This window comes from Tamandua tetradactyla, chromosome 1 (assembly GCF_023851605.1).
Source record: "Tamandua tetradactyla isolate mTamTet1 chromosome 1, mTamTet1.pri, whole genome shotgun sequence".
In the NCBI taxonomy this organism is placed as follows: domain Eukaryota; kingdom Metazoa; phylum Chordata; class Mammalia; order Pilosa; family Myrmecophagidae; genus Tamandua; species Tamandua tetradactyla.
The window spans coordinates 124,048,043-124,071,021 of NC_135327.1; the positions used below are offsets into that span (position 1 = coordinate 124,048,043).

The 22,979-nt window shown below is 36.9% G+C and overlaps 1 protein-coding gene and 1 pseudogene across 13 annotated transcripts in view; one reads left to right on the forward strand and one right to left on the reverse strand.

Annotated features, from left to right (window-relative positions):
* ANKIB1 (ankyrin repeat and IBR domain containing 1) overlaps positions 1 to 22,979 on the reverse strand; it is a 212,979-nt gene that overhangs the window by 117,867 nt on the left and 72,133 nt on the right. For 12 of the 13 annotated variants that reach the window (XM_077153457.1, XM_077159136.1, XM_077155843.1 and 9 more), the window contains one exon: positions 21,214 to 21,396. The exons of the other annotated variant lie outside the window; for it this stretch is intronic. In XM_077153457.1, coding sequence (XP_077009572.1) covers positions 21,214 to 21,396 — 183 coding nt within the window. The remainder of the gene's footprint in view (positions 1 to 21,213; positions 21,397 to 22,979) is intronic. 13 annotated transcript variants of the gene reach the window in all.
* On the forward strand, positions 6,745 to 7,413 carry LOC143679106 (zinc finger CCHC domain-containing protein 17 pseudogene; annotated as a pseudogene).

Consider the following 22,979-nt stretch of genomic DNA (forward strand, 5'->3'; position numbering starts at 1 on the left):
CAACATGGACAGACCTTCAGGATATTATGCTAAGTGAGATTAGCCAAAAACAAAAGGACAAATGCTGTATGTTCTCACTGATATGAACTGACATTAGTGAATAAACTTGGAAGATTTCGTTGGTAATAGAGACCATCAGGAGATAGAAATAGGGTAAGATATTAGGTAATTAGAACTGAAGGGATACAGATTGTGCAACAAGACTGAATATAAAAACTCAGAAATGGACAGTACAATACTACCTAACTGTAATACAATTATGTTAAAACACTGAATGAAGTTGCATATGAGAATGATAGAGGGAGGAGGGCTGAGGCATAAATGAAATCACAAAGAAAGATAGACGATAAAGATTGAGATGGTGTAATCTAGGAATGCCTAGAGTGTATAATGATAGTGACTAAATGTACAAATTTAAAAAATGTTTTTGCATGAGGAAGAACAAAAGAATGTCATTACTGCAGTGTGCTGAAAATAGATGGTACTTAATACTTTAAAATTTTAACTACTGTGTGAGACTAAAGCAAAAAAACGTTTATTTGGTACAAATCTATACTTTGACTAGTGCAACTCCTAACATAACTTATGTAGATAGTTGATTGAACACCTTAAGTACATGGAACTTTGTATAGGACATAAGATTTTGTTGGTTTGTCCAGGTTATGCCCTGATGAATCTCAGAGTGGTTTGATCAGTGAGTGGAAAAGTATTTGCAAAATCCCCTTCGGGGAATAGTGAGAACGGGGGAAAACTCAACTTCCCCAAGTTGAATTCTTGATATTCTCACAAGCAGTGTGGACAACCAAAGCTACAGGCTGAGCCCCCAGTCCTGGGGTTTGTTCATATAAAACTTAACCCCACAAGGGATAGGACAAGCCTACTTAAAATTAAGCCTAAGAGTCACTCCCAAGAGAACCTCTTTTGTTGCTCAGATGTGGCCTCTCTCTCCAGCCAATACAGCAAGCAGACTCACCACCCTCCCCCTGTCTATGTGGGACATGACTACCAGGAATGTGGATCTTCCTGGCAGCGTGGGACAGAAATCCCAGAATGAGCTGAGATTCAGCATCAAGGGATTGAGAAAACCTTCTCGACCAAAAGGGGGAAGAGTGAAATGAGACAAAGTGTCAATGGCTGAGAGATTCCAAACAGAGTCGAGAGGTTATCCTGGAGGTTATTCTTATGCATTAAGTAGATATCACCTTGTTATCCAAGGTGTAATGGAGAGACTGGAGGGAACTGCCTCAAAATGTAGAACTGTGTTCCAGTAGCCACGTTTCTTGATGATGATTGTATAATGATATAGCTTTCACAATGTGACTGTGTGATTGTGAAAAGCTTGTGTCTGATGCTCCTTTTATCTACCTTGTCAACAGATGAGGAACATATGGAATAAAAATAAATAATAGGGGGAACAAATGTTAAAATAGATTTAGTTTGAAATGTTAGTGATCAATGAAAGGGATCAGTAAGGGGTATGGCCTGTAAAATTTTTTTTTTCTGTTTGTTATATTTTTATGTTGTCTTTTTATTTCTTTTTCTGAATTGATGCTAATGTTCTGGGAAATGATCATGATGATGAATATGCAACTATGTGATGATATTGTGAATTGCTGAGTGTATGTGTTGGGAATTTTGTGTTTCTTGTAATTTTTTTAACTAATAAAAAATTTTTAAAAATGCAATAATGATGATGGTGGTGATGATCATGATTAGAGCAGGAGACACTTAGATAACATTTATAATGGGCTAGGCACTCTTCTAAGCATTAACAATCCTATGCGGTAGAAACCATTATTGTTCCCATTCTAAGGAAGAGGACGCTGAGGGCAAGAGATTAAGTAATCTGTTCAAGGTTACCTACCAAGTAAATCATGGGGCCAAGATATGAACCTTGATTTAAGGTCTGGTTTAAGAATCAATGCTCCCTATTCAAACTGCCCCCTATCTCTTTCTATAACTATTTCTCCTCCCAAATAATGGTACAAATGATTTTATACATTTATATTCTTTTTTATATATAAAACACACAAACATTCACGGCAGCCTTTTTTTTTTTCTATTTCTAAATTGCCTTATTTTTTTTTTATCATGAGTGACTGCTGGATTTTGTCAAATGTTGCCTTTATGACAATTTATTATGAAGTAGAGAATCTATATCAAATGGCTTTTCTTTATTAGCTTTCTGATATGGGGTATCATACTGATTGATTTTCAAATGTCTAATAAGTGTTATTTACCTGAAATAAATTTCATCTGGTTGTGGTGTATAATTCCTTTACACATTGCTGAATTTGGTTTGTAATATTTTGAGAACTTTTGCATCTAATTTCATGAGATACTAAGTCCCAATTTTTTAATTTTATTATTTTTGTTTTTTTCACTGTCTTTTTTTTTGCTTTGAATAGTAGCTCAATCCTGGCCTGATAAAATGAGTGAGGAAGTATTCTCGTTCTTCTATCTTCTGAAGGAGACTGTATGAAATTGTTGCTTACTCTTTAGATGACTGTTAGAATTCTCCAGTGAATCATCTGGACCTGGAGATGTCCTTTGGGGGAGCTTTAAAATTATGAAATCAATTTCTTAGATTGTTAAAAGGATGCTCAGATTAAATATTTCACCTTAGTTGAGTTTTGGTTAGTTTGTGGTTTTTGAAGAATTGGCTCATTTCTTACAAGTTGTCAGATTTGTGAATGTCAAGTTGTTCATATTATTGTCATTTTATCTTTTTTTTATTAGAGAAATAGTGGGTTTACAAAACAATCATGCATAAAATACAGGATTCCCATATACCACCTTATGTTAACACCTAGCATTGGTATGGTATGTTGTAGTTACAACTAATAAAAGCATATTTTAATAACTGTGGTATTAACTACAGCCCATGATTTAACTCTGGGTTCACTTTTGTGTAGTGCAATTTCATGGATTTTTTTCTAATCTAAGAAACTGCAGCTTTATTTTTAAGAGCAAAAACATTTAAATTACCTAAATGTTCATCAATGGGTAAACTGTTAAAATACGTAGGCCATATGTTCTGATTTGGTAAAGATGTTCATAATATACTGTTAAGTTCAAAAAAATATTTTAGATCACTTGATGTATTATATGATCTTTCTTTTGCATTAAAAATTTCATTTATATATGTTTTTATGCCTACTAGAACACACAATAAATTACCCCTATTAGGGGGTAGTGGAAAATTTTTTTTATGCAATACTTATTATGATTTTCAGGACACGCATGAAAATAGAAAAAAAGCAATAGTAAAAGACCCATATCAACAATTATCATTTTGGTGTTCCTTAATCTTTTTTGTATTCATAATATTTTTTCTATATAATTAGTATCAAACTTTCTGTATCATTTTCTTAAATTTAATGTGAATACTGTCTTTTGAACATGCTATTTTAGCTAAGGTGTGACCAACTGAAACAGAATGGGTTTTAATCTGATTTACTCGAGTCCTTTATAAACAGAAGAAACTCCATAATAGAGCAAGTCATGTGGAAGCTGGAAGTCAAGGGAAGCCAAAAGAGAAAGAAGACTCTGCCATGTACATTGCCATGTGACAGAAAAGCCAAGGACCGAAGAATCACCAGCAGCCAGTCCAAGGATGCCACAGTCTTAGGTGAGAAAGTATTGCCTTGTTGTCCCCTCGATTTTCATCTTCTCCTGGCCTCAAAACTGTGAGCCAACAAATTTCTACTGTTTTAGTCAACCCATTAGATGTTATTTGTTTTAGCAGATGGGGAAGTAAGACAGTGGCCATAAAAGTGTATTTATTACACCAGTATTATTTTGGAATATTATTTTTAAATGTTGTCCTCTGACTTTATGTAATTTTAGTAATTTCTACATCTGACTCCAGATCATGGATTGTCAAAAGGTAGGCAGTATTCCTAAACATTAGATCTAAGACCATCGAACTTTTAGAAGAAAATGAAGGGAAATACAACAGGAGTCGGTTTCCTAGACCTTACACCTAAAACATAAGCATTGAAGAAATAATGAAATGAAAATTAAACACTTTTCGCATCAAAGATCTTCATCAAGATGGGAGACAATATTTGGAAATGATATATCAGATAAAGGTCTAGTATCAACAATGTATAAAAAGATTGTTCAACTCAACAACAAAAAGACAGACAAATCAATTAAAAAATGGGCAAAAGACATGAACAGACACTTCTCAGAAAAGGAAATACAAATGGCCAAAAGGCACATGAAAAGATGTTCAACTTCCCTGGCTATCAGGGAAATGCAAACCCAAACCACAATGAGATATCATCTCACACCCACCAGAATGGCCATTATCAATAAAATAGAAAATGACAAGTGCTGGAGAGAATGTGGAGAAAGAGGCACACTTATCCACTGTTGGTAGGAATGTCAAATGGTACAACCACTGTGGAAGACAGTGTGGCAGTTCTTCAGGAAGCTAAGTATGGAATTGCCATAAGACCTGGCAATATCAGTGCTAGGTATCTACTCAGAGGACATGAGGGCAAGAACACAAATGGACATTTGCACACCAATGTTTATAGCAGGAATATTTACAATTGCCAAGAGATGGAAACAGTCAAAATGTCCATCAACAGATGAGTGGCTAAGCAAGCTGTGGTATCTACATATGATGGAATATTATGCAGCTGTACGACAGAATAGTCAAGAAGCATGTAACAACATGGATGGACCTTAAGGACATTATGCTGAGTGAGATTAGCCGAAACAAAAGGACAAATATTGTATGGTCTCACTGATATGAACTGACATTAGCAAATGAACTTGGAGAATTTCAGTTGGTAACAGAGACCATCAGGAGATAGAAATATGGTAGATATCGGGTAATTGGAGCTGAAGGGACACAGATTGTACAACAGGACTGATTATAAAAATTCAGAAATGGATAGCACAATACTACCTAACTATAATACAATAATGTTAAAACACTGAATGAAGCTGAATGTGAAAATGATAGAGGGAGGAGGCCTGGGGGCACAAATGAAATCAGAAGGACAGACAATAAAGACTGAGATGGTATAATTTAGGAATGCCTAGAGTATATAATGATAGTGACTAAATGTGCAAATTTAAAAATGTTTCTTCATGAGGAAGAACAAAGGAATGTCAATAATGCAGGGTGTTGAAAACAGATGGTAATTAATATTTTAAAACTTTAACATATGTGTAAGACAAGCAAAATATTTTTATTTGGTACAAAATTTGTATTTTGACTAGCGCCTTTCGTAATACAACTTATATGGACAGCTTAATTGAACACCATAGTACTTGGAACCTTGCATAGGGCATGAGATTTTGTAGGTTTGTACACAGTGATGCCCAGATAAATCCCAGAGCAATTTGAAGAGTGAATAGAGAAATATTTGCAGAGACCCTGAGGGGGAATAGTGCGAAAGAGGGAAAATTCAACTTCCCCAAGTGGAGAATTCTTGATATTCTCACAAGCAGTGGGGACAGCCAAAGCAATAGGTTGAGCCTCCAATCTTGGGGTTTGTTCATATGAAACTTAATCCTGCAAAGGATAGGCTAAGCCTACTTAAAATTAGGCCTAGGAGTCACCCCCAAGAGAACCTCTTCTGTTGCTCAGATGTGGCCTCTCTCTCTCTCTTGGCCGACACAGAAAGCAAACTTCGCTGCCCTACCCCTAACCATGTGGGACATGATTCCCAGAGGTGTGGGCCTTCCTGGCAACGTGGGAGAGAAATCCTAGAATGAGCTGGAACACAGCATCAAGAGATTGAGAAAATCTTCTCGACCAAAAGGGGGGAAAGCGAAATGAGACAAAATAAAGTGTCAATGGCTGAGAGATTCTAAACAGTCTCGATGTTATCCTGGAGGTTATTCTTACGCATTAAATAGATATCACCTTGTTAGTCAAGTTGTAAATGGAGAGGCTGGAGGGAACTGTCTGAAAATGTGGAGCTGTGCTCTGGTGGCTATGTTTCTTGAAGATAATTGTATGATGATATGGCTATCACAGTGTGACTGCAGTTGTGAGAGGTTTGTGTCTAATGCTCCTTTTGTCTACCTTATTGACAAGTAAAACATATGAATTAAAAATAAATAAATAATAGGGGGAACAAATGTTAAAACAAATTTAGTAGATTGAAATGCTGGTGAGCGGTGAAGGAGAGGGGTAAGGGATATGGTATGTATGAATTTTTTTTGTTGTCTTTTTATTTCTTTTTCTGAATTGATGCAAATGTTCCAAGAAATGATCATGATGAATATGCAACTATGTGATGATATTGTGAATTACTGATTACATATGTAGAATAGAATGATCATATGTTAAGAATGTTTCTTTGTGGTCATATATTTTTTTTAATTTTAAAATTTACTTAAAAAGATAAAAAAAAAAAGGTAGGCAGTATGAAATGTTCTAAAAATGATCAGTGATAAATACACAAGCATGTGATGCTATTGTGAGCCACTGATTGTACACTATATATGGACTGTATGCATGTAAAGATTTGTCAATATAGGGTGGGCCACGGTGGCTCAGCAGGCAAGAATGCTTGCCTGCCACGCCAGAGGACCCAGGTTTGATTCCCAGTGCCTGCCCATGTAAAAAAAAGATTTGTCAATATAAATATTAAAAAATAAAAAAGAAAGATGCATGGGTTAGTGTTTTGTGCGATGCCATGGCTGGAAGACTAGGAGCTAATATGTGAAATAGCTTTAGCAGTAGAAAAATGCTGGAACCACACAACATTAAGGATGAATTCAGGAACATTTGAGAATGGAAAAAACTTGCCTACTGACTATACTATTTTCCAAGGAGAGGTTGCTATGGTGAAAGTCTATGGAGCCTTAATCAAAATCCCAGGCTGTTGGAAGCAAGGTCTAGTCCATTGAACTCACATGTCCTTCTGCTGGGTAGATAAACTCTCTAAGATAGATTTGGAGACAAAGAATGGGTGAAGTTATCAGCCAAGACATGAAAAAGAACAGGATAAAAGTATCCCTCTCCATGAAAATTGTCAACCAACAATGTTATTACTGAGCAAGAGAAGAGGTAGAGGTGGTCCTTCCAGGATTACACTGGGCAGAACATCACTCTCAAGGCTGTCCTGAACACTACCTGTAAAGGCCACTTTGCAAACGATTGTTTCATGCAACCAGGTGGTACCTGATGAAGAGGAGAAGGAAGAGGCAAACCGCTGTTTGAGAAGACTGAGCCCTTGAGGTATTCTTCTAGAAAAAGAAAAGAAGAAAAAGAAACAGAGACAGGAAGTCATCTGACTATGATAGCTCAGACTCTGAATTATACAGGCAAGAGGCCAAGGCACTCATCAAAAGACAGATAGTAAGGCAGTAATGAAGAAGAAAAAGCAGCAGCAGCACAAGAAGAAACATAAGAAGTGGGAGTGGAACGTGGAGAGGTGATTGAAAGAATAAGGCACTGGAGCCTTGTCCCCTGCACCCTGGCTTCTGGAAAGATTCAGTAGCAAGAATATGGCCTGCCACCACACTGACTTCTCTTTTATGGGGAAAGGCTCCCCCTTCTCCAGCAAGTAGTTTTGGGAGTTAGATGTTAAGAGTAGTTGCCTGAATGAATGGTATTTCCTTATCACTCCCAGTCCTTTCACAAGTGACCTCTGCAGTTCACCCATTCATTCACTCAACTTCATTCAACAGGCGATCCCTTGACATCCAGCTGTCCCTGCCAAATGGATTCCTGTATAGGAGTCCAAGCTAGAGCCGCAGGTAACACTGTGGAGGTGAATCTGGCTGTAGTTGCAGAACCGCACAACTGACCCCTATCTGCTGGTCTGTTCTTGGCTGACTGGCAGGAGATCCCTGTTATATTCACAAGGGCAGAAAACTTATTCCCTGGCATTATGAGGGGGAGCATGATGTAAGAAGAAGGGGTGCTCACTTTTTTCCAGTCCTCCAGTGTACTTTTCACTGTACTTAGGATAAAATCCAAACTATTTTCCAGTCCTCTAACATGGTTCTACTATGCTAAAAATGACAGCAGGTGGCCATACCAGAAAATGACTGAGCTTGTGTGTGATATTACTTCAGATCACTGATCTGGACAGCCCAAGCCAAGATCGTGCTGTACCTTATATTTACTATTGTGCAAGTCAGCTTGAACTCAGGTCCCTGCTTAAATTCTTAGCACTTGGAAAAAAATAATGAAAAAAAAATAAAAGAAATAAAGATGCTTGGACTTGAAGGCAAAAGAATCAGATTCAGCTCACTCTGATCCTAGAAAGTTATCCAACTATTCTCTAGTTTATCCTCCTTATTTTTTTAAAAAAGGGAGCATAACTGTCTGTCATCCTTTTACGTTATTATACAGATTCAACACAATGCGAACGTGCCAGCAAAATACTCAGGACAAAGGCATTTTTTCTATGCATACTTAATCTGAATAAGCATTCCTATAAAATAACCTAACTAAAGAAACACAAAAGGTTAAGAAATGTAAATCTTATAAAAAAGCTCAAAAACTGTTGAGAATTCATGGGAAAAATAAAACAGGATCTTTTTAAAAAATAAGGAAACTGGGTGCATGGGTGGTTTAGTGGTAGAATGCTTGCCTTCCATGCAGGATACCTGGATTTGATTCCCGGATCGTGCACCAAAAAAAACCCAAAACAAACAAACAAAAAACCCCAAGGAAACCAATATAGCTATAGAATTCATTTTAGAATAGGTCAACACTAAACATCAAGAATCAGAATCATTTTAGTAAGAAAAAATTCATGGTCATTTTTTTAATTCAAGAACTATCTATGGATACCCATTTTCTTTAAGAACTGTGTGAGACATTGAGAATACTATGTTGAAAAGGTAGATACAGCTCTCGCCTCATTGAGTTGACAATCTAATGGGAGATAAAGTGAATAAAGAATTATAGTATTAAATGCTATCAAAAATAAATAGAATACTATGGTAAAAAATAGTTTTGTTCCATTAAACAAAAGTGATCTAACTTAGAAAGAATGGTCTAGAACTGCCTCTTTGAAGAACCGATATTGAGACAGACAAGAGAAAAATTGGGAGACCAATTCAAACTTAGGAAACAGCAGATGCAAAGGCCTTGATGTAGCCTAGGAAAAGCGTGCTAAGGGAAGAAAGGTTTGAGATGACTTAGGAGAGGTAAGTAGCGGAGAGACCATATAAGGGCTTATATGAGAAAATAGTTTGGATTTTATCCTAAGTACAATGAAAAGCCACTAATGATTTGAGTGATGTTGCGACAGGTTGATTCACGTACCGCAACAAACACATGTTCTTAATCTCAACCTGAATTGTTATGGTTGTGAACCCATTGTAAATAGGACTTCTTGAAGTTGTTATTTTTAGCTATGGTGTAGCTCAATTGAAACAGAATAGTTCTTACTTCAGATTACTGAAAGCCTTATAAAGAGAACCTGGAAATAAAGAAGGGAGAAAAGAGGACACTGCCATGTGACGGGAGGCAGAAATACAAGCCAAAGAACTCCAAGGACAGTTAGCACTAAAATACTAGCTTCAGGGAGAAAGCAAGTCTGGCCAACATCTTAATTTCGGACTTCTAGCTAAAGAACCATGAGGCAATAAATTCCTGTTGGTTAAGCCAACCCACTGTGTGCTATTTGTCACAGCAACCTGGAAACTAAGACAGGTATTCTGATTTTAAGTTCTAAAATATCACTCTGGCTTCTGTTTACAAAATGGATTCTAAGGAGGCCAGAACAGAAGGAGAGAAGAGTTAGGAAACTATTACACTAGTTCAAATGAGAAATGAATGTGAAGGGCTAGGGAGGTAGGAGGAGAGATATGGAGGAGCAAATGGATTTAAGTTATATTTCTGGAGGTAAAATCGATTCAGAGAATTTAGAGATACGAATGAAGCCTGATCAGGTCAGGGTTAAAGTAATTCAGAACATAGGGGTAGAGAAGACACTGCCTTTATTTTAAAATCACACATATTGTTTGAGACCAAAGGAAGAAAGTTTTATTTTGTCTGGAACCTAAATTTTCTGTAGCACATGATCTAACTCAATTTATCTGTATAGCTCACGTAAACAACTGAAACACAGGGAGGCGAGGATAAGAATGAGAGTCTTTAATCCTTACACCTTAATGTAATGCCTGGATACATCCTAAAATATATTAAGCACATAATAAAAAAGTATTGGCAAAGTCCCTTGAGGGATGGGAATAAAAATATAGATCTGTTAAACTTTACCATCAGGGAATCCTCTGATACTGTGTCAGACTTTAGAGACACCCAAATAATCAATAGCCAAGCTCTTGATCTTGAGGCTTACTGTAGTGAAGCTTATGTAGGTAGTGGATAAGTTTAGCCTACCTATATGGATATCTAAGAGCTACTTCTGGAAAACATCTTTTGTTGCTCAGATGTGGCCTCAGTCTCTCTAAGCCCAACTTTGCAAGTGAAATCATTGCCCTACCCACTACATGGGACATGATATTCAGGGGTGAAAGTCTCCCTGGCGATGTCGGAGATGACTCCCAGGCATTAGTCTGGCCCTTGCACCATGGGATCAACAATTCCATCCTGACCAAAATAGGGAAAAGAGGTGTAACTATTAAAGTATCAGTAGCAGAGAGAGTTCAAATAGAGTTGAAAGGCTACTCTGGAGTTTGCTCTTAGGCAAGCTTCAGTTAGACATTGCTACGTATTATAACATGCCAAACCCCACCAAAACTGTTCCAGCCAATCCTAAAGAACACCTACTGCAATACATAACATTTCACAGGGGTTCGATGCAGCAGAGTAACTTTGCAGAACCTTACAGCTTCCAGATGGGTTGCTGAACCAGATAAGTCCTGAAACCTAGAAGGCCCAGCCTCTCCAGAATATAAGCTAGTTCCATCTCCCTACCCGATATGACTGACAGCCTCTTCCAACATGAAACATTTAGAATGGCCATAGCCCAAATACCCTTAACAAAAGGGACAGAAAGATCAAAGGTGATGATGGAGTTATACAGAGAATACAGGATTTAACAAATGAATATGATTGCTGAATCAATAAACTGATATCTCTTTGATGTTGACTGGAGCCAAGATGGTAGTTAAGCAAGGTGTGAGATTTAGTTCATCCTCCAGAACACCTACTAAATAACGAGGAACAGTACAGAACAGCTCCTGGGGCCACGTCAGAGACTGGACACACAACATACCCGAGTCTGGACCAGTTGGACCGGCTGCGAAACCCCCCAGGACCGTGAGTTCCCCAAGCCACGGTGGCAGGTGCCACTCCCCTACAGGCTGCTTCCAGAGGGGAAAGGAAAGGGTCTTTACTAGCAGCAGGGGTTGAGCACAACTAAGCTTCAAGTGTGGAATTAATTCACATATTCTGACTACTAAAAACAGGCCCCCAGCTCAGGAGAACCTGGTCAAGGTGGACATCACTGATTTTTGCTCCAGCACTAAGGGAGCAGGGATGACGTAAAAAGAAAAAAGAAAAACAAAAAGAAACAGAAGTTTTTGTGGCTGTGTTTCTACGGAGGCTTGGCTGCTCTTGGATACAGCAGCGGGGCTTCTCAGGCTGCAACTGCCCCAGGAATAGTCAGAAACAAGCTTCTTTGAGAGCTTGTCTGGAGTCGGTGCCTTCCCCAGGCGAGGGGTGAGACTCAACTTAGGTAGAATTCTTCCCTCAAGGAATTCAGACCCCAGGGCTTGGTAATTTGAAGCCACTAAAACCAGCCTACAACCTCTCCTCTATTAGAATCCCTCCCTCAACGAATTCAGACCCCAGGGCTTGGTAATTTGAAGCCACTAAAACCAGCCTACAACCTCTCCTCTATCTCCACCATGCCCCCAGCAGGGAGAGTCTGCCAAAGTTAAAGGTACCACATCACCTTACGCTGGTGGTACTTGCAGGCAGACAAGCACCACATACTGGGCAGGATAAGAAAAATAGAGTACAGAGACTTCACAGGAAGTCTTTCAACCTGTTGGGTCTCACACTCAGGGAAAACTGACTCAGGTGACTCTTTCCCCCTGACAGGAGGCCAGTTTGGTTTGGGAAAATCCAAGTGCAGCGTACCTCAAAGAGAATACATCCAAATAGATGTACTCCAAGACACTTACTAATCAGAATGTCAGAGGTCAAAGAGAAAGAGAGAATCTTGAAAGCAGCAAGAGAAAAGCAATCCATCACCTACAAGGGAAACCCAAAATACTATGTGTAGATTTCTCAGCAGAAACCATGGAGGCAAGAAGACAGTGGGATGACATATTTAAGATACTAAAAGACAAAAACTGCTAACCAAGAATTCTAAATCCAGCAAAACTGCCCTTCAAAATTGAGGGAGAAATTAAAACATTTTCAGCAAAAAAATCAATGAGAGAATTTGTGACCAAGAGACCCGCTCTGCAACAAATACTAAAGAGAGGATTAGAGACAGATAGGAAAAGTCAGAAAAGAGATGTGTGGAGAAGAGTGTACAAAGGAAGACTATCAGAAAAGGTAAAAAGAAGAAAAATAAGATATGACATACAAAATCCAAAAGGCAAAATGGTAGAAGAAAGTACTACCCGTACAGTAACAACACTAAATGTTAATGGATTAAACTCCCCAATCAAAAGAAACAGAATGGCAGAATGGATTAAAAAAACAGGACCCATCTATATGCTGTCTATAGGAAACACATCTTAGACCAAGGGATAAACATAGGTTGAAAGTGCAAGGTTGGGAAAAGATATTTCATGCAAATAACAATCAGAAAGGAGCAGGAGTAGCTATACTAATATCCAACAAATTAGACTTCAAATGCAAAACAGTTAAAAGAGACAAAGAAGGACACTATTAATAAGAGGAACAATTCAACAAGAAGACATAACAATCATAAATATTTATGCACCGAGCCAGAATGCCCCAAAATACATAAGGCAAACACTGAAAACACAGAAAAGAGAAGTAGACACATCAACCATAACAGTTGGAGACGTCAATTTCACACTGCCATCAATGGACAGAACATCTCGACAGAGGTTCAATAAAGAAACAGAGAATTTGAATATTACAATAAATGAGCTAGCCTTAACAGACATTTATAGAACATTACACGCCACAACAACAGGATATACCTTTTTTTCAAGTGCTCATGCATCATTCTCAAGGACAGACCATATGCTGGGTCACAAAACAAGCCTCAATAAATTTAAAAAGATTGAAATCATACAAAACACTTTCTCAGATCATAAAGAAATGAAGTTGGAAATCAATAATATGCAGAGTGCCAGAAAATTCACAAATATGTGGAGGCTCAACACACTCTTAAACAACCACTATGTCAAGAAAGAAATTACAAGAGAAATCAGTAAGTATCTCAAGGCAAAAGAAAATGAAAATACAACATATCAAAACTTATGGGATGCAGCAAAGGCACAGCTAAGAGGGATATTTATTGCCCTAACTGCTTATATAAAAAAACAAGAAAGGACAAAAATCCAGGAATTAACTGTCCACTTGGAAGAAATAGAGCAAGAAGAGCAAACTAACCCCAAGCACACAAATGGAAAGAAATAATGAAGAGCAGAGCAGAAATAAATGAAATTGAGAATATAAAAACAATTGAGAGAAAATCAATAAGACCAGAAGCTGGTTCTATGAGAAAATCATTAAGACTGATGGACTCTTTTTTTTATTATTATTAATTAAAGAAAAAAAAAGAAATTAACACAACATTTAGAAATCATTCCATTCTACATATGCAATCAGTAATTCTTAACATCATCACATAGATGTATGATATCAAGGACTGATGGACTCTTAGCAAGATTGACAAAAAGAAGAAGGGAGAGGTTCAAATAAATAAGATCAGAAATGGAAGAGGAGACATAAACACTGACCCCACAGAAATAAAGGAAGTAATGACAGGATACTATGAACAACTTTGTGTTAACAAATACGACAACGTAGATGAAATGAACAACTTTCTAGAAAGGCACGAACAACCCACTTTGACTCAAGAAGAAACAGACGACCTCAAGAAACCAATCACAAGTAAAGAAATTAAATCAGTCATTAAGAAGCTCCCCAAAAAGAAAAGTCCAGGACCAGATGGCTTCACAGGTGAATTCTACCAAACATTCCAGAAAGAATTAGTACCAATTCTGCTCAAGCTCTTACAAACAAAAATTGAAGAGGAGGGAAAGCTACCTAAGTCATTCTACAAAACCAACATCACCCTGATACCAAAGCCAGGCAAAGATATTACAAAAAAAGAAAACTACAGACCGATCTCTCTAATGAATACAGATGCAAAAATCCTCAACAAAATTTTAGCAAATCGAATCCAGCAACACATTAAAAGAATTATACATCATGACCAAGTAGGATTCATCCCAGGTATGCAAGGATGGTTCAACATAAGATAATCAATTAATGTAATACACCATACCAACAAATCTAAGCAGAAAAACCACATGTTCATCTCAACTGATGCAGAAAAGGCATTCGACAAAATTCAACATTCTTTCCTGTTGAAAACACTTCTAAGGATAGGAACAGAACGGAACTTCCTCAAAATGATAAAGGGAATATATGAAAAACCCACAGCTAACATCATCCTCAATGGGGAAGAACTGAAAACTTTCCCCCTAAGATCAGGAATGAGACAATGATGTCTACTATCACCACTGTTATTCAACATTGTGTTGGAAGTTCTAGTCAGAGCAATTAGACAAGAAAAAGATATACAAGGAATCAAAATTGGAAAGGAAGAAGTAAAACTCTCACTGTTTGCAGATGATATGATACTATATGTCGAAAACCCAAAAAAATCCACAGCAAAACTACTAGAACTAATAAATGAGTACAGCAAACTGGTAGGTTACAAGATCAACATTCAAAAATCTGTACTGTTTCTATACACTAATAATGAACAATCTGAGGGGGAAATCAAGAAAAGATTTCTATTTATAATTGCAACCAAAAGAGTAAAATATTTAGGAATAAATTTAACTAAAGAGACAAAAGACCTATACTAAGAAAACTACAAGAAATTGTTGAAAGAAATCACAGAAGACCTAAATAGATGGAAGAACATACCGTGTTCATGGATTGGAAGACAAAATAGAGTTAAGATGTCACTTCAACCTAAATTGATTTACAGATTCAATTTATATCAATTAAAACTCGAACAACTTACTTTTCAGAAGTAGAAAAACCAATAACCAAATTTATCTGGAAGGGCAGGGTGTGCCGAATAGCTAAAAGTATCCTGAGGAAAAAAAACGAAGTTGGAGGTCTCATGCTACCTGACTTTAAGGCATATTATGAAGCTACAGTGGTCAAAACAGCATGGTTCTGGCATAAAGATAGATATACTGACCAATGGAACAGAAAAGAGTGTTCAGATATAGAGCCTCTCATCTATGGACAATTGATCTTCATAAGGCAGTCAAGCCAACTCACCTGGGACAGAACAGTCTCTTCAATAAATGGTGCCTAAAGAACTGGATATCCATATGTAAAAGAATGAAAGAAGACCCACATCTCACACCCTATACAAAAATTAACTCAAAGTGGATCAAAGACCTAAATATTAGATCTAGGACTATAAAACTGTTAGAAGAAAATGTAGGGAAATATCTTATAAATCTTATACTAGGAGGTGGTTTCCTAGACCTTACACCCAAAGCAAGGGCACTGAAGGAAAAAATAAATAGGAACTTCACAAAATTAAACACTTTTGCACATTAAAGAACTTCGTCAAGAAAGTAGAAAGACAGCCTACACAATGGGAAACAATATTTGGAAATGATATATCAGATAAAGGTCTAGTATCCAGAATTTATAAAGAGATTATCAACTCAACAACAAAAGACAACCAACCCAATTACAAAATGGGCAAAAGACTTGAACAGACATTTCTCAGAAGACAAAATACAAATGGCCAAAAGGCACATGAAAAGATGCTCAACTTCTCTGACTATTACAGAAATGCAAATCAAAACCACAATGAGATATCATCTCACACCCACCAGAACGGCCATTATCAATAAAACAGAAAATGACAAATGCTGGAGAGGATGTGGAGAAAGAGGCACACTTATCCACTGTTGGTGGGACTGTCAAATGGTACAAACGCTGTGGAAGGCAGTTTGGTGGTTCCACAAAAAGGTAAATATAGAATTGCCATATGACCCGGTAATACCATGGCTAGGTATCTACTCAGAGGACATGAGGACAAGGACACAAACAGACATTTGCACACCAATGTTTATAGCAGCATTATGTACAATTGCAAAGAGATGGAAAGAGCCAAAATGTTCATCAACAGACTAGTGGCTAAACAAATTGTGGTATATACATACGATCGAATATTATGTAGCGGTAAGACAGAATAAAGTTATGAAGTATGTAACAACATGGATGGACCTTGAGGACATTATGCTGAGTGAAATTAGCCAGAAACAAAAGGACAAACACTATATGGTCTCGCTGATATGAACTGACATTAGTGAATAAACTTGGACAATTTCATCGGTAACAGAGACGATCAGGAGGTAGAAATAGGGTAAGATATTGGGTAATTAGAGCTGAAGGGATACAGATTGTGTAATAGGAGTGAATGTAAAAACTCAGAAATAGACAGCACAATACTACCTAACTGTAATACAATTATGTTAAAACACTGAATGAAGCTGAATGTGAGAATGATAGAGGGAGGAGGGCTGGGGGAATAAATGAAATCAGAAAGAAAGATAGACGATAAAGACTGAGATGGGTAATCTAGGAACGCCTAGAGTGCATAATGAGTGACTAAATGTACAAATTCAGAAAATGTTTTTGCATGAGGAAGAACAAAGGAATGTCATTACTGCAGGGTGCTGAAAATAGATGGTAATTAATATTTTAAAATTTTACCTTATGCATGAGACTAAAGTAAAAAATGTTTATTTGGTACAAAATTTATAGTTTGACTAGTGCATTTCCTAATTTAACTTATGTAGACAGCTTAAATGAACACCATCAGTACATGGAACCTTGAGTAGGACATGAGATTTTGTTGGTTTCTCCAGAGTGATGACCTGATAAATTCCAGAGTGATTTCAACAGTGAATAAAAAGTATTTGCAAAGTCCCCTTCAGGGAATGATCAGAAAGGGGGAAAATTCAACTTTCCCAAGTTGAATTCCTGATATTCTCACAAGCAGTACAGACAACCAAAGCTATAGGCTGAGCCCCAATCTTGGGGCTTGTTCACATGAAACCTCACCCCACAAAGGATAGGTCAAGCCTACTTAAAATTAGGCCTAAGAGTCACCCCAAGAGAACCTTTTTTGTTTCTCAGATGTGGCCTCTCTCTCCAGCCGACACAACAAGTAAACTCACCACCCTCCCCTTGTCTACATGGAACATGACTCCCAGGGGTGTGGACCTTCCTGGGAATGTGGAACAGAAATCCTAGAATAAGCTGCGACTCAGCATCAAGGGATTGAGAAAAACCCCAGAATGAGCTGAGACTCAGCATTAGGGGATTGAGAAAACCTTCTTGACCAAAAGGGGGAAGAGTGAAATGAGACAAAGTGTCAATGGCTGAGAGATTCCAGAGTCGAGAGGTTATCCTGGAGGTTATTCTTACTCCTTAAGCAGATATCACCTTGTTAGTCAAGATGTAGTGGAGAGGTTGGAGGGAACTTCCTAAAAATGTGGAGCTGTGTGCCAGTAGCCATGTTTCTTGAGACTATTATATAATGATATAGCTTTCACAATGTGACTGTGTGATTGTGAAAATCTTGTGCCTGATGCTCCTTTTATCTACCTTATCAACAGATGAGTAAAGCATGGAAAAAAGATGAATAACAGGGGGAATAAATGTTAAAATAAATTTAGAGTGAAATGCTGGTGATCAGTGAGGAGGAGAGGTGGGGGGTATGGTATGTAAGATTTTTTTTTCTATTTTCTTTTTATTTCTTTTTCTGAATAGATTCAAATGGTCCAAGAAATGATCATGATGATGAATATGCAACTATGTGATGATATTGTGAATTACTGATTATATATGTAGAATGGAATGATCAAAATTATGAATGTTTGTGTTTGTTTTTTTTGGTATTTAAAAAAAATTTAAAAGTTAATTAAAAAAAGTAAAAACAAACAAAAAAACGTAGACATGGGTATAAATACATCACTACCCCAACACACCATTATACATTTACTGCATGTACCCAGAATTTCTTTTCTCTTAGATTAAACATATTTCAGTTTAAAAATGCAAAATATATATATCTTTTAATCTCCAGTATCTTAGAGCAGCTAGAAGTAAACACCTAAAATTGTGGAACCATAACCCATGTCAAACTCTGAACTATGTTCTACAATTAATTGTGGTGCTGTGCTTCGAAATTTATTGTTTTTTTGTATATATGGTATTTTTCACAAAAAAGGAAAAAAGGTCTACTGTGAAAATAAAAAAGTATTTATGCCTTCTAGTCTTCTATATTCTGGAGGAGCTAGAAGGAAAAACCTGAGAGGAATGTATAGTAGCCCATGACAAACTGTGGGATCTGCCCTGTAACTATTTGTTGAGAAGTGTTTTGAAAACTATTGCTTTTTTATTTCTTTGCTTTGTATATATGTTACACTATACAATAAAAGTTTTTTTTTTCAATTATGGCCATAAATGTTAAATAATTTTAGCAAGTTCAAGTCTGTCAGTAGCCAAGTATGACATACAACTCATATCTTCTTAACTGGATTTCAGTTTGTTCATTCACACATTCATTCATTCATATTTTTACATACTTTTATGCCTTGGGACACAAAGGCAATTAGGATGCGATCCTTGCCCTTGAACATATTATAGTACAAGAGAGACATAAAGAAGGTATAAAATTATAAAAAGGCATGTTAAATTCTATGGTGAAAGTATGCATAAAGTAATGGCGAAACTTGGGAAGGTATCTATAATGAATGTTTAATTCACCTCTCCCCATTGTGTAGAGGTTATATATATATAACCTGATACTTAGAGATAAGACAAAGCCAATCAGGCTGGGGTTAAAGTAATTCAGAACACAGGGGTAAGGAAGACAGTGTCTACATCTTAGAACTGCACTTACTTTTTGAGTCCAAAGGAAGAAAGGTTTATTTAGTCTGGAACTGAAATTTTCGATAGGCATAATCTAACTCAACCTATCTGTTTAGCTCATTTGAACAAGTGAAATGCAGGGAGTCCAGAATAAGAAAGAGGTCCTTTAATCCTGTATAGATTACTGTAATGCCTGAATACATCCTAGAGTGTATTAAGCAGATAATCAAAAAGTATTGGCAAAGTCCTTTGAGAGATAGGAGAAAGAATATAGAACTATTAAATCTTACCATGAGGGAATCCCTGATACTCTGACAAACTTTAAGAATACCCAAATCAATAGGCCATGTCCTCAATCCTAAGGCTTACTCTTGTGAAGCTTACGTAGGTAGTGGAGATGCTTAAACTACCTACAGGTATGTATAAGAGTTACTTTGGAGGACCTCTTTTGTTGCTTAGATATGGGCTCTCTCTAAGCCAAACTCTGTAGGTGAAATCATTGCACTCCCCCCTACATGGGACATGACACCCAGGGGTGAAAGTCTCCCTAGTGACGTCGGAGATGATTCCCAGGGATGAGACCAGCCCTGGCACCATGGGGTGAACAATTCCATCCTGACCAGAAGGGGGAAAAGAATGTAACTAATAAAGTGTCAGTGGCAGAGAGAGTTCAAATAGACTTGAGAGGCTACTCTGGAGGTTGTTCTTACATAAGCTTCAGTTAGACCTTGCTGCCTATCATAACCTGCCAGCCCCCGTCCATGACCATTCCAGCCAATCCTAAAGAATACCTAGGACAATATATGAGATTTCACAAGGGTTCCATACATTAGAGTAACTTTTCAGAAACCTATAATCTCCAGATGGGTCCCTGGTCCAGGTAAGCCCTGAAAACTAGCCCAGCCTCTCCAGAACATCAGATAGTTCCGTTCCCCTAACCCATATTAGTGACAGACCCTTCCAAGATCAAAAATTTAGAATTGCCATAGCCCAAACAACCCCATTGAGAGGTACGGAAAGATCAAAAGTGATGGTGGAATTATACATAGAAGATAGGACTTAAATTAATATGATTGCTGAATCATTAAATGGATATCTCTTTTAGTCTCCAGTATCTCAGAGCAGCTAGAAGTAAAAACCTACAATTGTGGAACTGTAACCCATGTCAAACTCTGAAAAATGTTCTATGACTAACTGGGGTGCTATGCTTTGAAATTTATTGTTTTTGGTACATGTTATTTTTCACAAAAACAAAGGAAAATAAGTCAATTGTGATGATAAAAAAAATACTTAAGCCTTCTAGCCTCCTATATTCTGGAGCAGCTAGAAGGAAAAATCTGAGAGGTTCGTATGGTAACCCATGACAAACTCTGGGATCTGTTCTGTAAATACTTGTTAAAGAGTGTTTTGAAAACTATTGCTTTTTCTTTGTTTTGCTTTTGTATATATGTTATACTATACAACAAAGAAGTTAAAAAAAAAGTAAAACCAGAAAAGAACACTGTCCCAGAGCCAGGAAGAAGAGTGTTTCATGAAGAAAGGAGTGGTCAATTGTGTAAAATGTTGCCAATAAATTAAAGTAAGATAAGGAGAGAAAAGTACCTACACATTTGGCAACATAGTGACTCTTAATGTCCATGACTAAGTGCAGTTCCATCATAGCAGAAAGGAAGAAAATCACATTACTGGAGGCTGAAGAGTAAATGGGAAGTGAGAGGAGATTGGTGTATACAGACAACTCTTTTAAGTCTTGCATCTCTCATGCAAAGATCAGAGATGTAGGTCTGCAACTGGAGGGGGACTGGGAAAAGGTTGGAGAAGGGTAGTCAGAGCGGAGTTGGCATTTTTGCTTGTTAAAGCATATTTGTTGGTAAGAGCAATCAAGAAGGGAGGAAGAGACGATGAACAGCAGTCTTGGAGTAGCAGAAGTACATAGGATTCATATAAGAAATGAATACCTCTTCTTACGAATAAGTAAACATATTCTATGTAAGTTGGAGGAAAAATACACTCCCCACATTTTCTCTAAGTATTTTTATACTTCTGGTTATATAGATGATAAGATATTTAACGTATTACAAAGAGACCATACAAACTCAGCTTTAAAATATAAATTTTAATATAAAATTTTAAAATATTATATATAATATTTTCCATTTGAAAAACCAACCTACCTCTCGTTTGTCTAATGCAGCATATTCAGCTTCTATTTCTTCAGCTTCAGGATCCCGTGAGAATACCATCTGAGACTCCAAATTGAGGGCCAAGTCTTTGTGGTGTTGCTTTTCAGCACAGTCACAAGGAGTATCTTTATTTTCATTCTCAGCAAACAAGTCTCCTCCATGTTTTACTAAAAGCTAAAAAAGGTTTTTTCAAAAACTTGCAACCATGGATTTAAATGGCAATGCATGTATTAAAATACATAAAACAAGTACAACAAAAATGCAACAGAATGTACAATATGTATTTACAATGACAATAAATTATTTAGATACCAGTGGCTTTGGATTTTGAGATTCGTAATTCTTGGTTAAAAACAACAGAACAATTTCTTAAACTTTAAAATATTCTTGAGCATTCTATCTAATCCCCAAATAAAGTTTTACTTGAAGATAATTTTTTAGTTATTCAATGCTTTAAATTTTAAAAAGTCTTATAATTTCTACAAATCACTGTTAAACAAAAAGGACACTGCTGATACTATCACTTTATCCACAAATAACTGGATATCCTGACATTGCAGACAAAAATTTTCACTTCTATCATTCATAATCCTATGAAACACAAAAATGAAACTAGCATGAGCAAGTAACTGAAGGAAAACTGTCTTCAAAATTAAGTGATCAGAATAGCAACTGACAATCAAGTTGAGAAGATACTCTACCAGACAATCTCTCTTTAGCCCAAGGAAATCCCACCTTTGAAAATCCTTAGAATAGTGGTTTAACTTGTTCAATACTGAGGTTTCTGCTGACTTTGCAGAAAATAGATATGTTTTTTACTAAAGGCTGTATTTTTAAAGTCCCCACGTGTCTGTAGAAACATTAGGAATGGAGTGAATGTAATGAGGGTGATAATCTAGGACAACCCTAAAGAACAGTTTGACAAATAGGTCACGGACCTGATTCTTTTACAGGATTTAGCCACACTCATAATAATATGGTAACAACCACTAGTTATTGAATGCTTTCTAGGCAGCAAGTACTTATATTATACAATTTTAAATATACATTTTCACTTAACACTAACAATTTTGTGTGACAGGGTTGTGCTAGTTTGAATCTATGGTGGACCCCAGAAAAGCCATGTCCTTTAATTCTCATTCAATATTGCTGGGTGGGAGCATTTTGATTGTTTTCATGGAGATGTGACCCACTCAATTGTGGGTGGTAACTTTTGATTAGATGATTTCCATGGAGGTGTGTCTCCACCCATCAAAGGTGGAGTTGCTTACTGGAATCTTTTAAAAGAGGAAACATTTTGGAAAGAGTTCCTTTTGCAGAGCCATGAGAAAGCCAGCAGATGCTCTCATGTTCACCATATGCTCTTCCAGCTGAGAGAGAAATACTGAACTTTATCGGCCTTCTTGAAACCAAGGTGTCTTTCTCTGGATGCTTTAAATTGGACATTTCCATAGACTTGTTCTAATTGGGACATTTTCTCAGTCTTAGAACTGTAAACTAGCAACTTACTAAATTCCCCCTTTTAAAAGCCGTTCCATTTCTGGTATATTGCATTTTGGCAGCTAGCAAACTAGAACAGGAATATTACTACACTTCAGAAAAGTTAGGTATCTTAATCAAAGTCACCCAGCTAGGAAGAAGTAGACCTAGGATTCAGAGACAAGTTCAAACAGGTTCTTTTGTTTTCCTTTTTTTTGTCAACTTTTTATTTTAATAAAAAAAGAATATGTACTACACATGCAGTGTTAGCATCTAAT